Genomic DNA, 14,735 nt, shown 5'->3' with positions numbered 1-14,735 from the left:
AAGTTTCGTTCCGCCCCTCCCCCCAACGGCCGTTGGGCCAGTCGGACCCCCTCTGAGGGGGCGGCGGGTGACGCTTTCTCGGCCGCCGCCTCCTCACGAGCCCGTCAAGCCGGGTCTCTTGGCGCCGCCGCCGCCGCCTCTCCTCAGCGCTGTCTTCTTTCCCCTCCCGGGCCGGCCTCCTCTCCCCAGGCGCCGCCATTTTTAAATATATCCCTTTAAAGCGACGAAGCCACCACCATCATCATCGTCATCACCACCCTGGGTTGCCGGAGGCCGCCATCCTATCCACGCCTACCTGGGAGTAAGCCCCATTGACCACAATGGGACTTACTTCTGAGTAGGCTCAGGCTCTCTCAAACCGGCTTTTCGGCTCGAGCGTGAAGAGAAATAAACGTCCCCGTCGTGGGGGAGCTCGAGAGTGGCGGGACGGGGGGAGTTTTGTGCACGCGCGCACCTGTGCACGCGCACCCCTGACACTCGAAGGGAAGCTGTGTGCCTGAGCGCGCGCGCGCGACTGAGTGAGGAGGGAGGGAAGGGGGGGCTGTGGCCGCGCGGCGGAAGCTCGCGCTGGATGGATGGGTTGTGCGCGCGCGCGCCACCGCAGTCAGCAGAGTGAAGGGGGTCTCCCTGTGTGTGTGTGTGTGGAAGAAAGGGGGGGCGCTAGTTTCCGTGTGCGCGTGCGCCTGCGCGCGCACTAACGTGAGGAGAATCGCTTAGGGCCCGCTTGATTGTGTGAGTGTGTGGGCGCGGGGGCGCGCGCTGAGTGGGCGCGCGCTTTCCCCCCCCCCTCTGCGTGTGTGGAAGAAATTCCCCCTCTGGAAACATCTGTGGTGCAGGAGGGGAGGGTGTGTGTGTTGTGAGTGAGTGAGTGAGGGGAAGGGCTTGTGTGTCTTTGTGTAAGCAATCCAGTGTTGACCTGGTTTTGTGTGTGTGTGTGTGTGTGAGAGAGAGAGAGAGAGAGGAAGGGAGAGTGTTTCTCTGCAAGCCACCCTGTGTTTTGTGTGTGTGGGGGGGAAGGGCTTGTGTGTCTGTCGTGTGTGTGTGTGGGTCTGCAAGCCACCCTGTGTCGGCCTGGTTGTGTGTGTGAGGAGAAAGGCTTGTGTGTTGCGTGTGTGTTCCTGTGTCTTATGTGAGTGTGCGTCTCTCTCTGCAAGCCGGCCTGGTTTTGTGTGTGTGTGAGTGTGTCTGCAAGGCACCTTGTCTGTTGTGTGTGAGGGGAAGGGCTTGTGTGTTGTGTCGTGTGTGTGTCTGCAAGCCACCCTGCGTGTTGCGTGTGTGTGAGGGGAAGGGTTTGTGCGCGCGCGCGTGTGTCGTGTGGGGGGTCTGCAAGCCTCTCCGTTTTGGCGTGTGTGTTCACCACCCCCCCGCGCCGAGGAGAGGCCCCCAATGGCCAAGTCGGGAGGCGGCGGCGGCGGCGGCAGCGGGGGTCTAACCTGGGTGGTAAGTGACCGGCTCGATCTTTGCGTTTCCCCCTTCCTTTTCCGGTGCCTGACGCCGCCTTGAGAGGCCTCGCTCGCAGCGAGAGCGCTGAAGGCCTCGCGGGGTTCATGGAGTAGGCGAGGGAGGCATTGGGGATGCTGCTGCTGCTGCTGCTGCGGCGGCGTGGGAGGGGGCGAGAGCATGCCAAGGGCCGGGGCACAGTCCTGTCCATGCTGCTACTCAGAAGTAAGCCCTACGTTGTTCAGTGGGGCTTCCTCTCAGGAAGGCCTCCTGAGGGAGCGCGGCCGAAAGGGTCCGGTCCTTCAGAGTGAAAGGGGGCGTGAGGCAGCCACTGTGTGCTCCATGACAAGCTGTAGGCTGCCCGCCCGCTTGGTTGCGAGATGATCGTCGCTCCTTGCTGAGGAGGAGGAGGAGGAGGAAGAAAGTGCCACTTTCCTTGTTTGCCTGCCTGCAGATTCCCCAGAAGGGGAAGGGCTGAGACAAATTAAAGGTCTCTCAGGTTTGTTTCCAATCTAGCTTGGCACAGACAGAAAGAAAGCTCTCTCCAGCTGGGCCACTGCAGGGTTTGCAGTCAAAGCAGCAGTCAGGGGTTGACTAGCTTCCAAACCGGTGGTCTTGTGCGTTTTGCTTTACATTCTCTCTCTCTCTCTCTCAGTGAAGAATGCTTAAAAATTCTGGCTCCTGATGTAAAAACTACACACACACTTTCTGTTGCTGAGGTGAACACTTAAAAATGCTGAATCCTGATGTAAAAACTACACACACACACTTTCTGTTGCAGAGGTGAACACTTACAAAACAAAATTTGGGGTCCTGATGTAAAAACTACGCTCTCTCTCTCTCTCTCTCTCTTGCAGAGGTGAACACTTACCAAAAAAAAATTCTGGTTCCTGATGTAAAAACTACAGTTGGGTCTAGATGGGGACAGTTTAAGTCATCCTAAACAGGTGTGCCCTAAGAGAAATCTGCAGAGATCTGAGTGTAGCTTAAGGAATGAGAATTCTTTTAGCCCTGTTGAAAAAAATTCCTTATCTTTCTAGAGAGATACACCAAGAGGGAAAAGAACATTGAATGGATACAGTTCCCCAAGCCCATCACTAATTTATTTCTATTTCTCTTGTTCAGCAAAGAGTTCAGGCTGGGGTCATTTCCTTAATGTAACTGGCAAGAAAAGGCAACACAGCACAAAAATAGAAAAGTAGCAGCTTAAGTCTCAAAAGGGGCTTGTTGACTTTTTTTCTAGCTGCTCATATACTAGTGAAATGTACTATCTTAATTTCATTTGCACCCTTGTTTTCAACATTTTTTCCAATTATCTCATATTTAAGTCCAGTTAAAAAGAGAGGAGCCAAGATATTGACTTTGTTCCTTCTTAAAGTTGTGAAGTGTCATTTCCTGTGTCATAAAATTTCTGTGTAAACATTTACACATTAAAATAAGGAGTACTGGAACTTATTATGAAATGTGAAAACTTAAGAGAAGCCTAGGTATATATCACCAGTAGATATTGTGTATTTCTGTCAAGGATGGTGAACTTTTTTTCCATGTTGCTTTGCGCAGGTGCAGTCCATATGTGCAAAGAGTGGAACAACTATTATAAATACCCCAACCTCTTCTTAAGCAGTAGATTGGGCCAGTAGAGTAGGTCTTCTGATAGATCTGATACCCATAGATAGGGTAGGACTTTAGCTTCATGTGTCAGACTGGAGCCTTTCCCTTCATGAACAGATTCACTCAAGGGTAGATATGCCAGCTTGCAACTTAAAATGGTGTAGACTGCACGTAGTTAATAGCTTAATAATAATGATAGATCAACTTAATGTTGTACTTTAGGATAGATTGTGCCTGTGTCTTAGACCAGGGGTGCCCAAACCCCAGCCCTGGGGCCACATGCGGCCCTTGAGGCCTCTTAATGCGGCCCTCAGGGAGCCCCCAGTCTCCAATGAGCCTCTGGCGCTCTGGAGATTTGTTGGAGCCTGAACTGGCCCAACGCAACTGCTCTCAGTGTGAAGGCAACTGTTTGACCTCTTGAGTGAGGTGTGGGATGAGAGCTCCCTCCACTGCTTGCTGTTTCACGTCTGTGATGCAGTAGCAGCAGCAAAGGAAAGCCCAGCCTTACTTTGTACAAGGTCTTTTGAGCTATTGCAAGACATTCATTTGTACAAGTTCATCTTTAATATATTCATTTATGTAAATTTATTCAAATTTTAAATGTAAATTAATTCTTTTTTCCCTGGCCCCCAACACAGTGTCAGAGAGATGATGTGGCCCTCCTGCCAAAAACTTTGGACACCCCTGCCCTAGACTAAATAGTAAGCAAGTAACCTTGCTCCTGAAGTTGACAGATACCTGTCAGTGCTATCACTTTTTTTTTTTAAAGGAAGGGCACATTCCAGCCAAAATTAACTTTTGTTGGGAATGAAAATGGTTAAGCATGTCTTTAAGACTCATACGGAAATCAGTAGACTATAAAATGCCTTAATTGTGGCTGGCCTTTAATTTTGCTTCATGAATGCTTAATTTTGGCATGCCAGCCTTTCTCCTCAATCTCAAGGTGGTTTGAGAAATGTTTGCAAAAGAGTTACTTTTTCTCTTCATCATGATCTTTAGTCACATTCTGTTAATACTATATCTTTATTCTTTGTTTTCCAATATATATCTCGTATCACAAGATTGTTCCTCTTCACTCTACAAACTGTAATGAGAATAAAGCATTCTAATGCAGTTTCTATAAGATCTGAATCATACATTTGACTTGCATATTTTTTGAGACTATATCTTTGAATTTTCATGTGTGCATTCCTGCCAAATAAGCCTTTTGGCAGATCTTCTGGATAACACCTTGTAATGTTCATGGTGGGAGGAGGCCCTGCCCCTGGGTGTGCTACCGAGCAAGGGGGGGGGCTTACCCTGTTGATGAAGGGTGGGCGGTGGCAGAAAAAAGGACGGGAGGCAGATACAGCTGTTCTACATAGACGGTTTACTTGTGTCAGCCGCTTTACATTCATGGGGCCTGTTATGTCACAGGCCACCGTACCTTATGCAGACTCGTGCCGTCGTCGTCCGATAGGCTCTTTCCCCAACCCTTCCCGCCCCCTTGCAGTTCCAGGCAGAGCTCTCCCACTGGTGTCTCTTGGCCAGGGGTAGGGGTTCTCGAGGGCTGCAGCACTGTTGTTCGGGGTTGTTTTAGGAGGCCCCAGGTACGTCTATGCTTGCCCTTTGATCAGCTGGCCACCATTGGGTATAGTTGGCTGTGAGTCCTTGTCTCTGTAACCCCGGCTCTCCTGGAGTCACTCCCAGGGCCCAGGTGGTTCTGGGAGATCCCCCTCCTGGCCCCCTCTCTCCAGGGCTGAAGTAAGCACAATCCCTTTGGGGTTCTGGATCTTCCCAATTAGGCCAGGGTGGCTATCCCCTTTGGCCTTCCCTCTGGAGAGGAGCAACCTCTCTCTAGGCTTCCCAGGCTCCTTATGAAGCCAGCCTTGGGTTTGGCCAGCCCCACCCCTTCTGGCCATGTAGCTGCTTGCTGCTCCCAGCTGGCACTAGGCCCTACTCCCAGGCAGGTGTCCTGCCTGGGACCCCAGTCCTGGCAGTACTCAAGCCTTACCCCCTCCCAGGAGGCCCCTACCCCTGAGGAGACCCCTGCTCCTGAGGAAACCCTAGCCACCGGAGCTGGGACCAGGTGACACACCTGTAAAGCAGTGGAATTATGATTTCTATTCTGAGTGATTTTTTTCCTAAATTTAAAGTGATTAAATGTGTTTTGACACTAGTATAATTTTAAATTTACTATACAAATGTAATTTTGTTTTGATGAAATCTGTTCTGAATAAATTGTGGAAACTGGGTAAACCATTCTTTTCAATGAATATTAAAGTTAAACTGGAAAAGATTGACCCATTGTGGATGACGTATAATCTCTTTCTTTGAGCAACTTTTTCATGTTCTTGCCAGAGATGTTCTTGTTTTCAGTGTATTCAAGAAATAGGTTGATTAAGGGACACCAGTCTTTACCTGCATACTTGTTAACTCTTGCACTTTCCTATTTATGTTTTACCATCACAAACACTTGGAAAAACAATAGTCTCCCTTGTCACAAATAATTTTGAGGTTCCTACTTTGGGCTCTTCCCTGCACTCAAGTTTTCTACACAGTATGTACACCAGGGGTATCAAACTCATTTCATACAGAGGGTCGAAGTTAGCATTCAGGGCTCTAGCCAAGGACCAGAAGTGATGTCATTAAGCAGAAAGTGACATCATTAATCAACTAATGGCCAGAAATCAGATCCTGTTCTCATATAGAAACTCATTAACTGCAAATGACAGAAGAGAAAGTACGCAAATATTGATCATATTTCAAGATTTGGGAAAGCCCAATTGTGGGTTGCCATTTCAGCATGCAACAGCTCAGCAGCTGAGAGCCTGAGAACCGGATAAAAAGCTTCCAGGGGCCCTCGGTCCTTATGTTTGACACCCCTGATGTACACAGTATGCACATAACCTGTCCTGATAAAAATGAGCTGTCTCTTGGTTTAGGGTAGGGGTACTCAAACCCCAGCCCAGGGGCCACTTGGACTCCAATCTGGCCCTCAGGGAGCCCCCGTCTTCAACGAGCCTCTGGCCCTCTGGAGACTTGCTGGAGCCTGCGCTGGCCTGATGCTACTGCTCTCAGCATGATGGCCAACTGTTTGACCCCTCACATAAGCTGTGGAACGAAGGCTCCCTCCACTGCTTGCTGTTTCACATCTGTGATGCAGCAGCAAAGGAAAGGAAAGGCTGGCCTTGCTTTGTGCAAGGCCTTTTATAGGCCCTGAGCTATTGCAAGACCTTCATTCATTCATATAAGTTGCATCTTGAATATATTCATTTATGTAAATTTATTCATATTTAAAATGTAGATTAATTCTTTTTCCCCCCAGTCCCTGACACAGTATCAGAGAGATGAAGTGGCCCTCCTGCCAAAAAGTCTGGACACCCCTGGTTTAGAGTAACATGCACCCCAAATACTGAGCAGATATTCACATAGGCAGATGTGAATTTGTTCCCTACAGAGGGGAGTGCTGCTGTTTAAATGGAGGGAACATTTTTGGTTTGAAGTATCAAATTATGTATACCTACTTTGATGATGATAAAATTCAGAAAGCATGTATTCTGGTAATGCATCTAAGCAATATTTCTAGTATGAAGATTAAGTTCAAGTATTTATAAATGGATGGCACAGAGCTTAGTGCAGCATGGTAGCTGAATAGTAGCTGAAGATGGTCTAATAATTCCTTATGTCCCAGTTGATTTCTATTCCTGAAGATAGATATGCCTGAATGAAATATGGCACATCAGTTCTGTATTGCCCAGTTCAGGAACTGTTTTCAGGGATGTCAAACTCATTTCATATAGTGGGCTGAATAGCATTCATGATGCCTACTGAGAGCTGGAAGTGATGTCATTAAGCAGATTATAACCAAAAATAAGTACAGTACTTGGTTCTCACATAGGAACTCATTAGCTGCAGATGTCATAAGAGAAAATACACAAATCTTGGTCACATTTTCAAGATATGGGAGAGCCCAGTTATCATGCCGGCCACCCTTTCAAGAATGGTGCTTCTGCCAAGATGTCCCTTCACAACCCAGCAGCTGAGAGGCGCTCGGCAAAGTGATGCCTTGGTAGAAGTGGCACTGCTGAAAGAGTGAACCTTGTGAGAATTGTACTCTCCCAGCTCCTCGTGTTTCCCTTTCTTTACCCCTCTTGGTCTTCTTTTAAATGTAGGCTACCTCAAAATGCCAGATGCAAGGGAGGGCACCAGGATGCAGGTCTCTTGTTATCTTGTGTGCTCTCTGAGTCATCTGGTGGGCCACTGTGATACAGGAAGCTGGAGTAGATAGGCCTTTGCCCTGATTCAGCAGGACTGTTCTTCCGTTCTTATGTTTCCCTGAACTATTTCTCACTTTCTGGAGCTTCCTTCTGACTCTCCCTTCCAGCACCTTGGCAGAAATGGTGCCACTGAAAGAGTAACCTGCATAATAATTGGGCTCTCCCAGCACCGCCCTTTCAGCATTGCCACTTCTGCCAATGCATTATTTCACAGCTGATGGTGGTGCTGAGAGAGCCCTGTGATCATGGATGCCAGATAAAGAGTATCCAAAGGCCCAGTATTGCCTGTGGGTTTTATGTTTGATACTTCTGGTTTATTCAAAGACACCTACATTCAAGAGCTCATAATCACTGCCATGACATTTCATACCTTTGTGAAAATTGTGTACCAGCTGAGATATTGGCCCTAATTACTGTATACTTCATTTTATAACTGTCTGCTCTTGAGATACCATGTGATGCCTAATCACATACAGACTGTATTATATGCAACAATCTCCCTGCGGGGCTGCAGAGGGTTTGAATTGCAAACTTCAGACTCTAGTATGTTCACACTACTGCTAAAGGGATTTTCTTTAAATATTATGATCCGATTGTTGCATCATAAGCTTATGAGTAGAAGCTACTCCTATTTTCAAAAATCGCAGTTTAAAGATTTACAGTCTGCTACTGTGCATGCTACTGTGCATGTTGATAGGGAGGAAGTCCCACTATTTAATAGAGCTTATCCCTATTTTGTGTACATAGGATTGCTGCCTTAGGTTATGATCTATGTTTTAATTTGTAGTTTTAGATTTAATTAATTTAAACTCAGGATGCAACACAACAATTATTACTTGAAACTATGGTTGAAAAATAAGTAAAAAGTGCCACCACCATACAGTGTTGGTGTACTATGAATTGTTCTTGAGCAGTTAGCAGAAACACTAACTTGGGCGGCAGTTCTACTTTATTATTATTTTTTTAATGTTTACTTCTATCTCATCTGAACTTTGGGGCAGCTTGAAAAAATAAGCTGGTCACTTCCCTGAAAGTAGCATCCTTAAGCCTCAAAGTTCTGCCAGGGGAATCTCCAAAGCCTTGGAACAATGATGAAAGCCAATGTTCTGCCATGTTTCTTATTTTCAGAGAAGTTATTCTGCCTAGGACCTCTCTAGCAAAAAGGAAGTGTACGGAGTGTGCAGTAAGAGGGACTTCTTGGTGAGATGAGTCACCAGACAGCGACTTAAGTACAGCAATAACTTGCACTTTCATCTGGTTAGGGACCATAGTGTGGATGAAAGTAAATAATAATAATAATAATATTAATAATAATATTACAGGTATTACTACGTATACCACCTTTCTTTGTCCTCAGATTTCTCCTCGGACTTTATTCAAGGCGGTTTACATGGGCAGGCAATTTAAATCCCTGTAGGGATTTTTACAATTTGAAAGGTTCTATCTTTCAAGAAACCACAACAATCAGATGTTTCTTTCTTGATCTGGCCGCACATTCTGGCCTCCATCCTCCCACGCTCAGAGCAGATGGAATAACTCGGCTCAGCTTGTCAGCTGCTTCAAGGTCGCACGGTGCCGGTGGCTTCGAACTGGCAACCTTCGGATGTTATCTTCAGGCAAATGGAGGCTCAACCCTCTAGACCAGACCTCCTGCCCAATGGAGGAATTGGGCAGGAGAAAAATGGATGAATGTCAAACATAGCCTTATTTAGCTTGCAGATTTATTTTGGTTGGCAAAAAACATAACTAACTATATACACATGTGAACAGTTGTGAAACTGAAAGAAACAGAAATAAAAGAAAAATAAACATAAGAACGTCAATGAAAATCATAGAAGATTTGATGAAATTGGATGAAAGAGAAAAGCACATGAACAAAATTTGAAATGTGGTTATAATTGAATACAGCTGAAAGAGCAAAGCAATGAAAGTCAAGTGGATGAAAGTCAAAGTATTGCTGTAAATATGCTTCTGGACCAGTTCAAAGGTCTAGTTTTGACATTTAAAATCTTAGTTTTTTAAAACAGAAGGCTAGTGTGGAAGACATAATGTAGGTGATAAGTGATCTCACTTCTCCAGCCCTTCAGGATGGTGTGTTGTATTTTACACCTTCTGAACCATTTTCAAGGACAGCCCTGCAGAGAGTGCATTGTGATAATCAAATGTAGAAATTACTGCACTGAATCTGTGTCCAAAGCTGTCCCTAGGAAGGCAGCAACCAGTATATGTAACTGCAAAAGATTACTACTACCACATGTTTGCCAAGCAGCAGTTTTCCTGGTTATGTGTAACAGGTCAGACTGTGGGTGCTTTTGCTTACATGGAGTATATGTGGCAGTTGTATTGTGTAATAGGGGCTACATTTGTAGATATTCCTGACCTTTGTACAAGTGTGATCTATGTTATATGAAATGATGCTGGATGATGAGTAAAGACTACAGCTGCACCATTACTATTGTGTGGCCTTAACTGTATTTCTTGTTAAGTTCTTGCAATTCTTTTTTTTTCTTTTCTTTTTGAGGGAAAGAAATGGGTTCTCTTCCAGTTTCGCTTTACATTTCTCTGTACCTAAGGGAAAGAAACAAACATTCTGATAGTCATCTTATAAGATAGACTTGGAAGTTGGCATTAGCCAGCAGCTGGCCCTTTTTTTTTTGGGCAGTATTATATAAACTTGCTGCAATTAAGATATTATAAATAAAGTAACTAATTAGACAGAAGCAGTACGAAACACAAAAATCTGGATACTGCACCTCAAGAGACTGCAGTATTGTGAAAACTGGAAAATCAATATGGTTTAGTGTTCTAAAACATGATAAATGTTTGCCATCGAGCTCAAGATTTGTCTATAAATTATCATCAGTTGGACAATATCCTAGATCTTGTAAAGCTATTAATTTATTTCTGGGATTTTGTTGGTGTTCCTCGTTGTGACTATTATTGTTACAATTACTGGATCTTTTTTGAAATTATTTGTTTTCCTGTAGTCTGTAGTTAGTTCCTGTTGTTAGTTGAGGATAGAGGTTGGGATCTTGAAAACCATGCAATTAGTTCTGCACAACTTGTACGATTTTTGGGCTTGCATTGATTCAACAGCAGCTGTTTGTGGACTGGATCAGAAGTATGGTGCTACATGAATGAGCTTTAAAGAGCTAGAAGATCAGACTCATCCCTCCCCCTGTGATTTTTCCGCCCTCTCTTCCTGGTTGGCCCCAATCCATGATCTGCTTCTTTAGACAAAACAGTAAACCAGGAAGTAGAGTGGAATGTGCCACCCTTCAAAAATTCATTCAAGAAGTGCCAAACTTTGAACCAGCCCTCTGTAGCAGTGGTTCTCAAACTGGTGGGTCGCGACCCACCAGCTTGTGTAAAGCTGCCCCATTCCCTTTAAGGGGTGGGGGCAGGGGGGAAGCAGCAAAGCGATCCCCAGGATTGCGCCCCTGTGGGGGGAGGGGGGCTATATTTTCACAAACCATACATGCTTCCAGGTTCCAGGGGGTGCGGGGAGCCTAGCGCAGTGCTTGCGGGGCTCTCCGCGGCTTGTAAACAGTTCCAAACACGATTAAACCGGAAGTGGAATTTCCGATTTCGTCACACTTGGAACTTTCACTGTTTACAAGCCGCGGAGAGCCCTGCGCTGGGCTCTTCGCACCCCCCGGACCCTGGGAGCATGTATGGTTTGTGAAAATATAGCCCCCCTCCCCCTGCAGGGGCACGATCCTGGGGATCACTTTGCTGCCCCCGCAAAGACTTACCCCGGGAGTAAATCTCCCGGGAAGTTTGAGAACCACTGCTCTGTAGCATTCCCTTTTGAAATGAAGGGTGCTTTTAAAACCATTTATGAGCTACCGTGGGGATTTCGAAGATTTGCATTCCAAAATTGCTTTTTGGATCTTATAATTTTAATGATAACTCAAGAGAAACAGCAGTAGGTCACGGGACAGATGAATTGCAAGTTTATAAAATCCCTTCTACCCAAACCAACAATATGAAGTCACATCTTCCACATATGGAAAAGATCCCACTTAGACTTTTATGTTTTACAACAAAATAAACATTGAAGTTGGGATTTTAAGATCTACTTTAGGGGGTTTTCATCTAATATACTGCAGTTCTAGGAACCTTCAGTTATTTTATTTCTGCACAAGGCTTATATACTGGTGCGACTGGAATGAATCAATGTAGTTTACTTATTTTTTTCTCCTCACATTTCAGACACTGTTTGATAATCAAAATAATGCTTCCAATAAAGAAGAACCTGAACACATTAGTAAAAATGATTCAAAGAAGATGTCTGTTGAGAGAGTTTATCAGAAAAAGACTCAACTTGAGCATATTCTCCTCCGTCCTGATACATACATTGGTTCAGTGGAACCTTTAACTCAGGTACATTTTCATTTTTCTCCTAACTAAAGAGAGATCTCTTGTCATTAAAATATTCAGTAATGCTTGTGTTTGTTTATTCCCAGATGTCAGGCTAGAAATTTGTGCATACAGAAATGACAGAGATAAATTATCAATATAGCAAATGCTTACTTTTAAGTCATTATGAAGTTGATGAGAAAAAAAAATTGATTCATGGCTGTGGTCACTGTGTGGAGTTTGTAGAGTTTGCACATTCTCTGCATGGATTTTCTCTGGCCCAAAAAACTCACATTTATTTCAGTGTTTAATATTAGAAGGGTTTGGGGTCTTTATTTAGAAGTTTGATGATGTTTTTGTGACCAGAAATATGCTGTAGGTGTGTAAGTCTTATTTACATATATCAATTAGCCAGTAGTAAAATTGGTTTAAAAATAAGTTATTTTGCTTAAAATTGGAGTTTCCAAGAACTTATCAACAACTTTAAGTAAGGACTGGGATTATTAGCATATATATTTTGTGAGATTTTAAAGTCATAATTTTTAATTTCAGTAAAATTCTATATTCTTTGCTGTAGTTGATGTGGGTGTTTGATGAAGATATAGGAATGAATTGTAGAGAAGTAACCTTTGTACCTGGCTTATACAAGATCTTTGATGAAATTCTTGGTAAGTATTTATGATAATGATATTCTGATGCCACTCAGCATTTGCAGAGTACTTAGAAATGAAAAAAATGGGTAAAGTTTGCTCTGCTGCAGCCATAATATTCAAGGGATGCATAATGGTTAAGGTAGTGCTTTTCAGCCAGTGGTATTTCATAGTATTTCACATGGAACAAGTACCATTGGATGAAAAGCACTGAGTGAAAAGATTAGAAGTGGGCTGCAGGACTGCAGGTTCCTCTTTTTAGTTTCAAACACTAGCTTGCGAATTTTGTCTGTTCAACTTCCATTGCATTTAACTGTGATTTTGAGATCATCTGCTGTGATGTTAGCCCTCACCTGCTTATAATCCTAATCCATTATTTGCATGGTTTCAAAGACCCAGTTAGGAACTCAGGGTACAATCCTAAACAATGCGCACCGGCTTACTGCCGGCATGCACTGTCGCAAATGTGCCATAAAGCACGTTTGCAAGGCCCTAGCCCTGGTGGAGCGCTGGTTCTAGCTTAGTGCTAATGGATCACTGGTGCTCCTCTGCTCAGCGGTTGGGCAGATTGCTGGATGCTGGAGAGGTAGGTGGGGGCCTGGGGGAAAGGCAGGAAGAAGGCATTCTGGTGGGGGGGAGGCGGGGAGAGGGCAGTGAGGAGGTGTGCCAGAGGGAGTGAGCGGGGCAGGAGGGAGGTGGGACTGGTGGAGCTCTGCTCCATCAGATCCTAAGCCTCCGTGTCGGGTCCGCCAACCAACATGGAGGCTCTTGCTTCTATGGCAACCCGAGGGTTGCTGTAGAATCCAGTAGACCCATTGTGGGACTACTTGCCTTGCCCAGGGGAAGGGGACAAAAGTCCCCTTCTCCCAAGGTGCCGTTGGCACTGCCTGGTTAGCGTTTAGAATGCCATGACAGCCATTTTTGGCACCACAGCAGCTCCATGCTTCGGGTAGCATAGGATAATGCCAAACCATAGTTAAGGGTGAAGGAGACTGAGAGGCCTGCTGTCTTGCAGGTTTTTTGTAATCATGGTTAATGGCCCACCAGTGTTACAGCTGTGATCCTTTCATCTTTTTTTCTGGGATATTAGAATGCAGTGATGAGATCATCATTTTTCGTTTTGTCTGGGAAAAGATTTTAGAGGCATTGATAATGCCTTAATTCAGCCTTGCAAATAAGTCATAAACTCAGTAGCTTATAAAGTTTTTACCAGCTACCTATGTAGTAGCTGTGTTGGTCATCTGTGACCTTAAAAAGAGTGTGACGCTTTCTTGCCTGGTCAGGTGGTGGTGGTTGTTTCTTGCTGCAGATGAACAGTAAGTGGTGGAACTTTTCAAGTTTACCATAACTTTGTAGCAGGAGTCTGACTCAGTAATGATTCAGGTAAAAGTATCAGTACTATGTCACCAACATTACTACCTGTGCTACAAATGTATCTAACTTTGTTCTCATTTAATGTTTACTATGAGCAATGATTGTTCAATATGTGCTGTCCTGGGATGTAACTGATGTATAACTGGTTCCTTTTATTTATTTAGTTAAAAAATTTATATCCTGTGCATTCCCCCACCCACCCACTTGGGAGATGCTCATTGTGGCTAATAATATAAAAAATTAAAAGCAACAATAATATCACAGAAACAGAGCAGACATATGATGTCTGTACCTGCCTCCTCCACCTCTTCCTTTACCCATGCCATTTCACAAAGATGGATCTCTAAACAGTGAACTGTGATAATTGGAAAAACTCCATATATTGAATTTGTCTATCATGCAAGTTTTAAAGGTGCAGGAGCTATTCCAGAATAAAACCTGCAATTCAAATAGCAAGTGAGTTGAGGACTTCTTCCTTTGTCTAGTTTTAAACAATAAAGTTTTGCTTATATTTTGTTGAGAGGAGTATATAATTTAGTACATTGCTTCTGTTTTGAGGAGCCAAATTACTTAAATAATTTGGACGTTTGTAGTTACCCTGCACATGCCCGATCTCGTCTGATCTCGGAAGCTAAGCAGGGTCAGGCCTGGTTAGTACTTTGATGGGAGACCGCCTGGGAATACCAGATGCTGTAGGCTTATACCATAGTCTTTCGAGACTGAAGGTTGCCGACCAACCAGTATCACATCCAAAAGGGCCAATGACTTGCCTTGGTGGGACATGAAGAAGAGTGTATACATGTGGTGCTCTGTCAAACTGAAGATTTTGTGTTCATGTAATTGCAACAGGATGTTAGATTACTGGAGAACAGAGTTTAATATTCTTGTCTTGAGGAGCCTGTTAGGTACACAAAACAGAACCTTCAGTTTGAAAAATGTTTCTCCTGTGGGGAAACTGTTCTTTTTGCTGCTCTAGAAACATGACATGTACTAGTTAATGGTGCCTGATGGATGAGAAGTTTGTATACATGTTGGAATG

The 14,735-nt window shown here is 44.5% G+C and overlaps 1 protein-coding gene and 1 pseudogene across 2 annotated transcripts in view; both read left to right on the top strand.

Annotated features, from left to right (window-relative positions):
• Positions 1–608: 608 nt before the first annotated feature.
• Positions 609–14,735, top strand: part of TOP2B (DNA topoisomerase II beta) — a 55,555-nt gene continuing 41,428 nt past the window's right edge. For both annotated transcript variants that reach the window (XM_066627895.1, XM_066627893.1), the window contains exons 1-3: positions 609–1,440; positions 11,526–11,696; positions 12,250–12,340. In XM_066627895.1, coding sequence (XP_066483992.1) covers positions 1,387–1,440; positions 11,526–11,696; positions 12,250–12,340 — 316 coding nt within the window. In that variant the 5' untranslated portion in view covers positions 609–1,386. The remainder of the gene's footprint in view (positions 1,441–11,525; positions 11,697–12,249; positions 12,341–14,735) is intronic.
• Positions 14,282–14,395, top strand: LOC136654956 (5S ribosomal RNA; annotated as a pseudogene).

This window comes from Tiliqua scincoides, chromosome 5 (assembly GCF_035046505.1).
Source record: "Tiliqua scincoides isolate rTilSci1 chromosome 5, rTilSci1.hap2, whole genome shotgun sequence".
NCBI classification, from domain to species: Eukaryota; Metazoa; Chordata; class Lepidosauria; order Squamata; family Scincidae; genus Tiliqua; species Tiliqua scincoides.
This window is presented reverse-complemented; position numbering and strand designations above follow the sequence as displayed.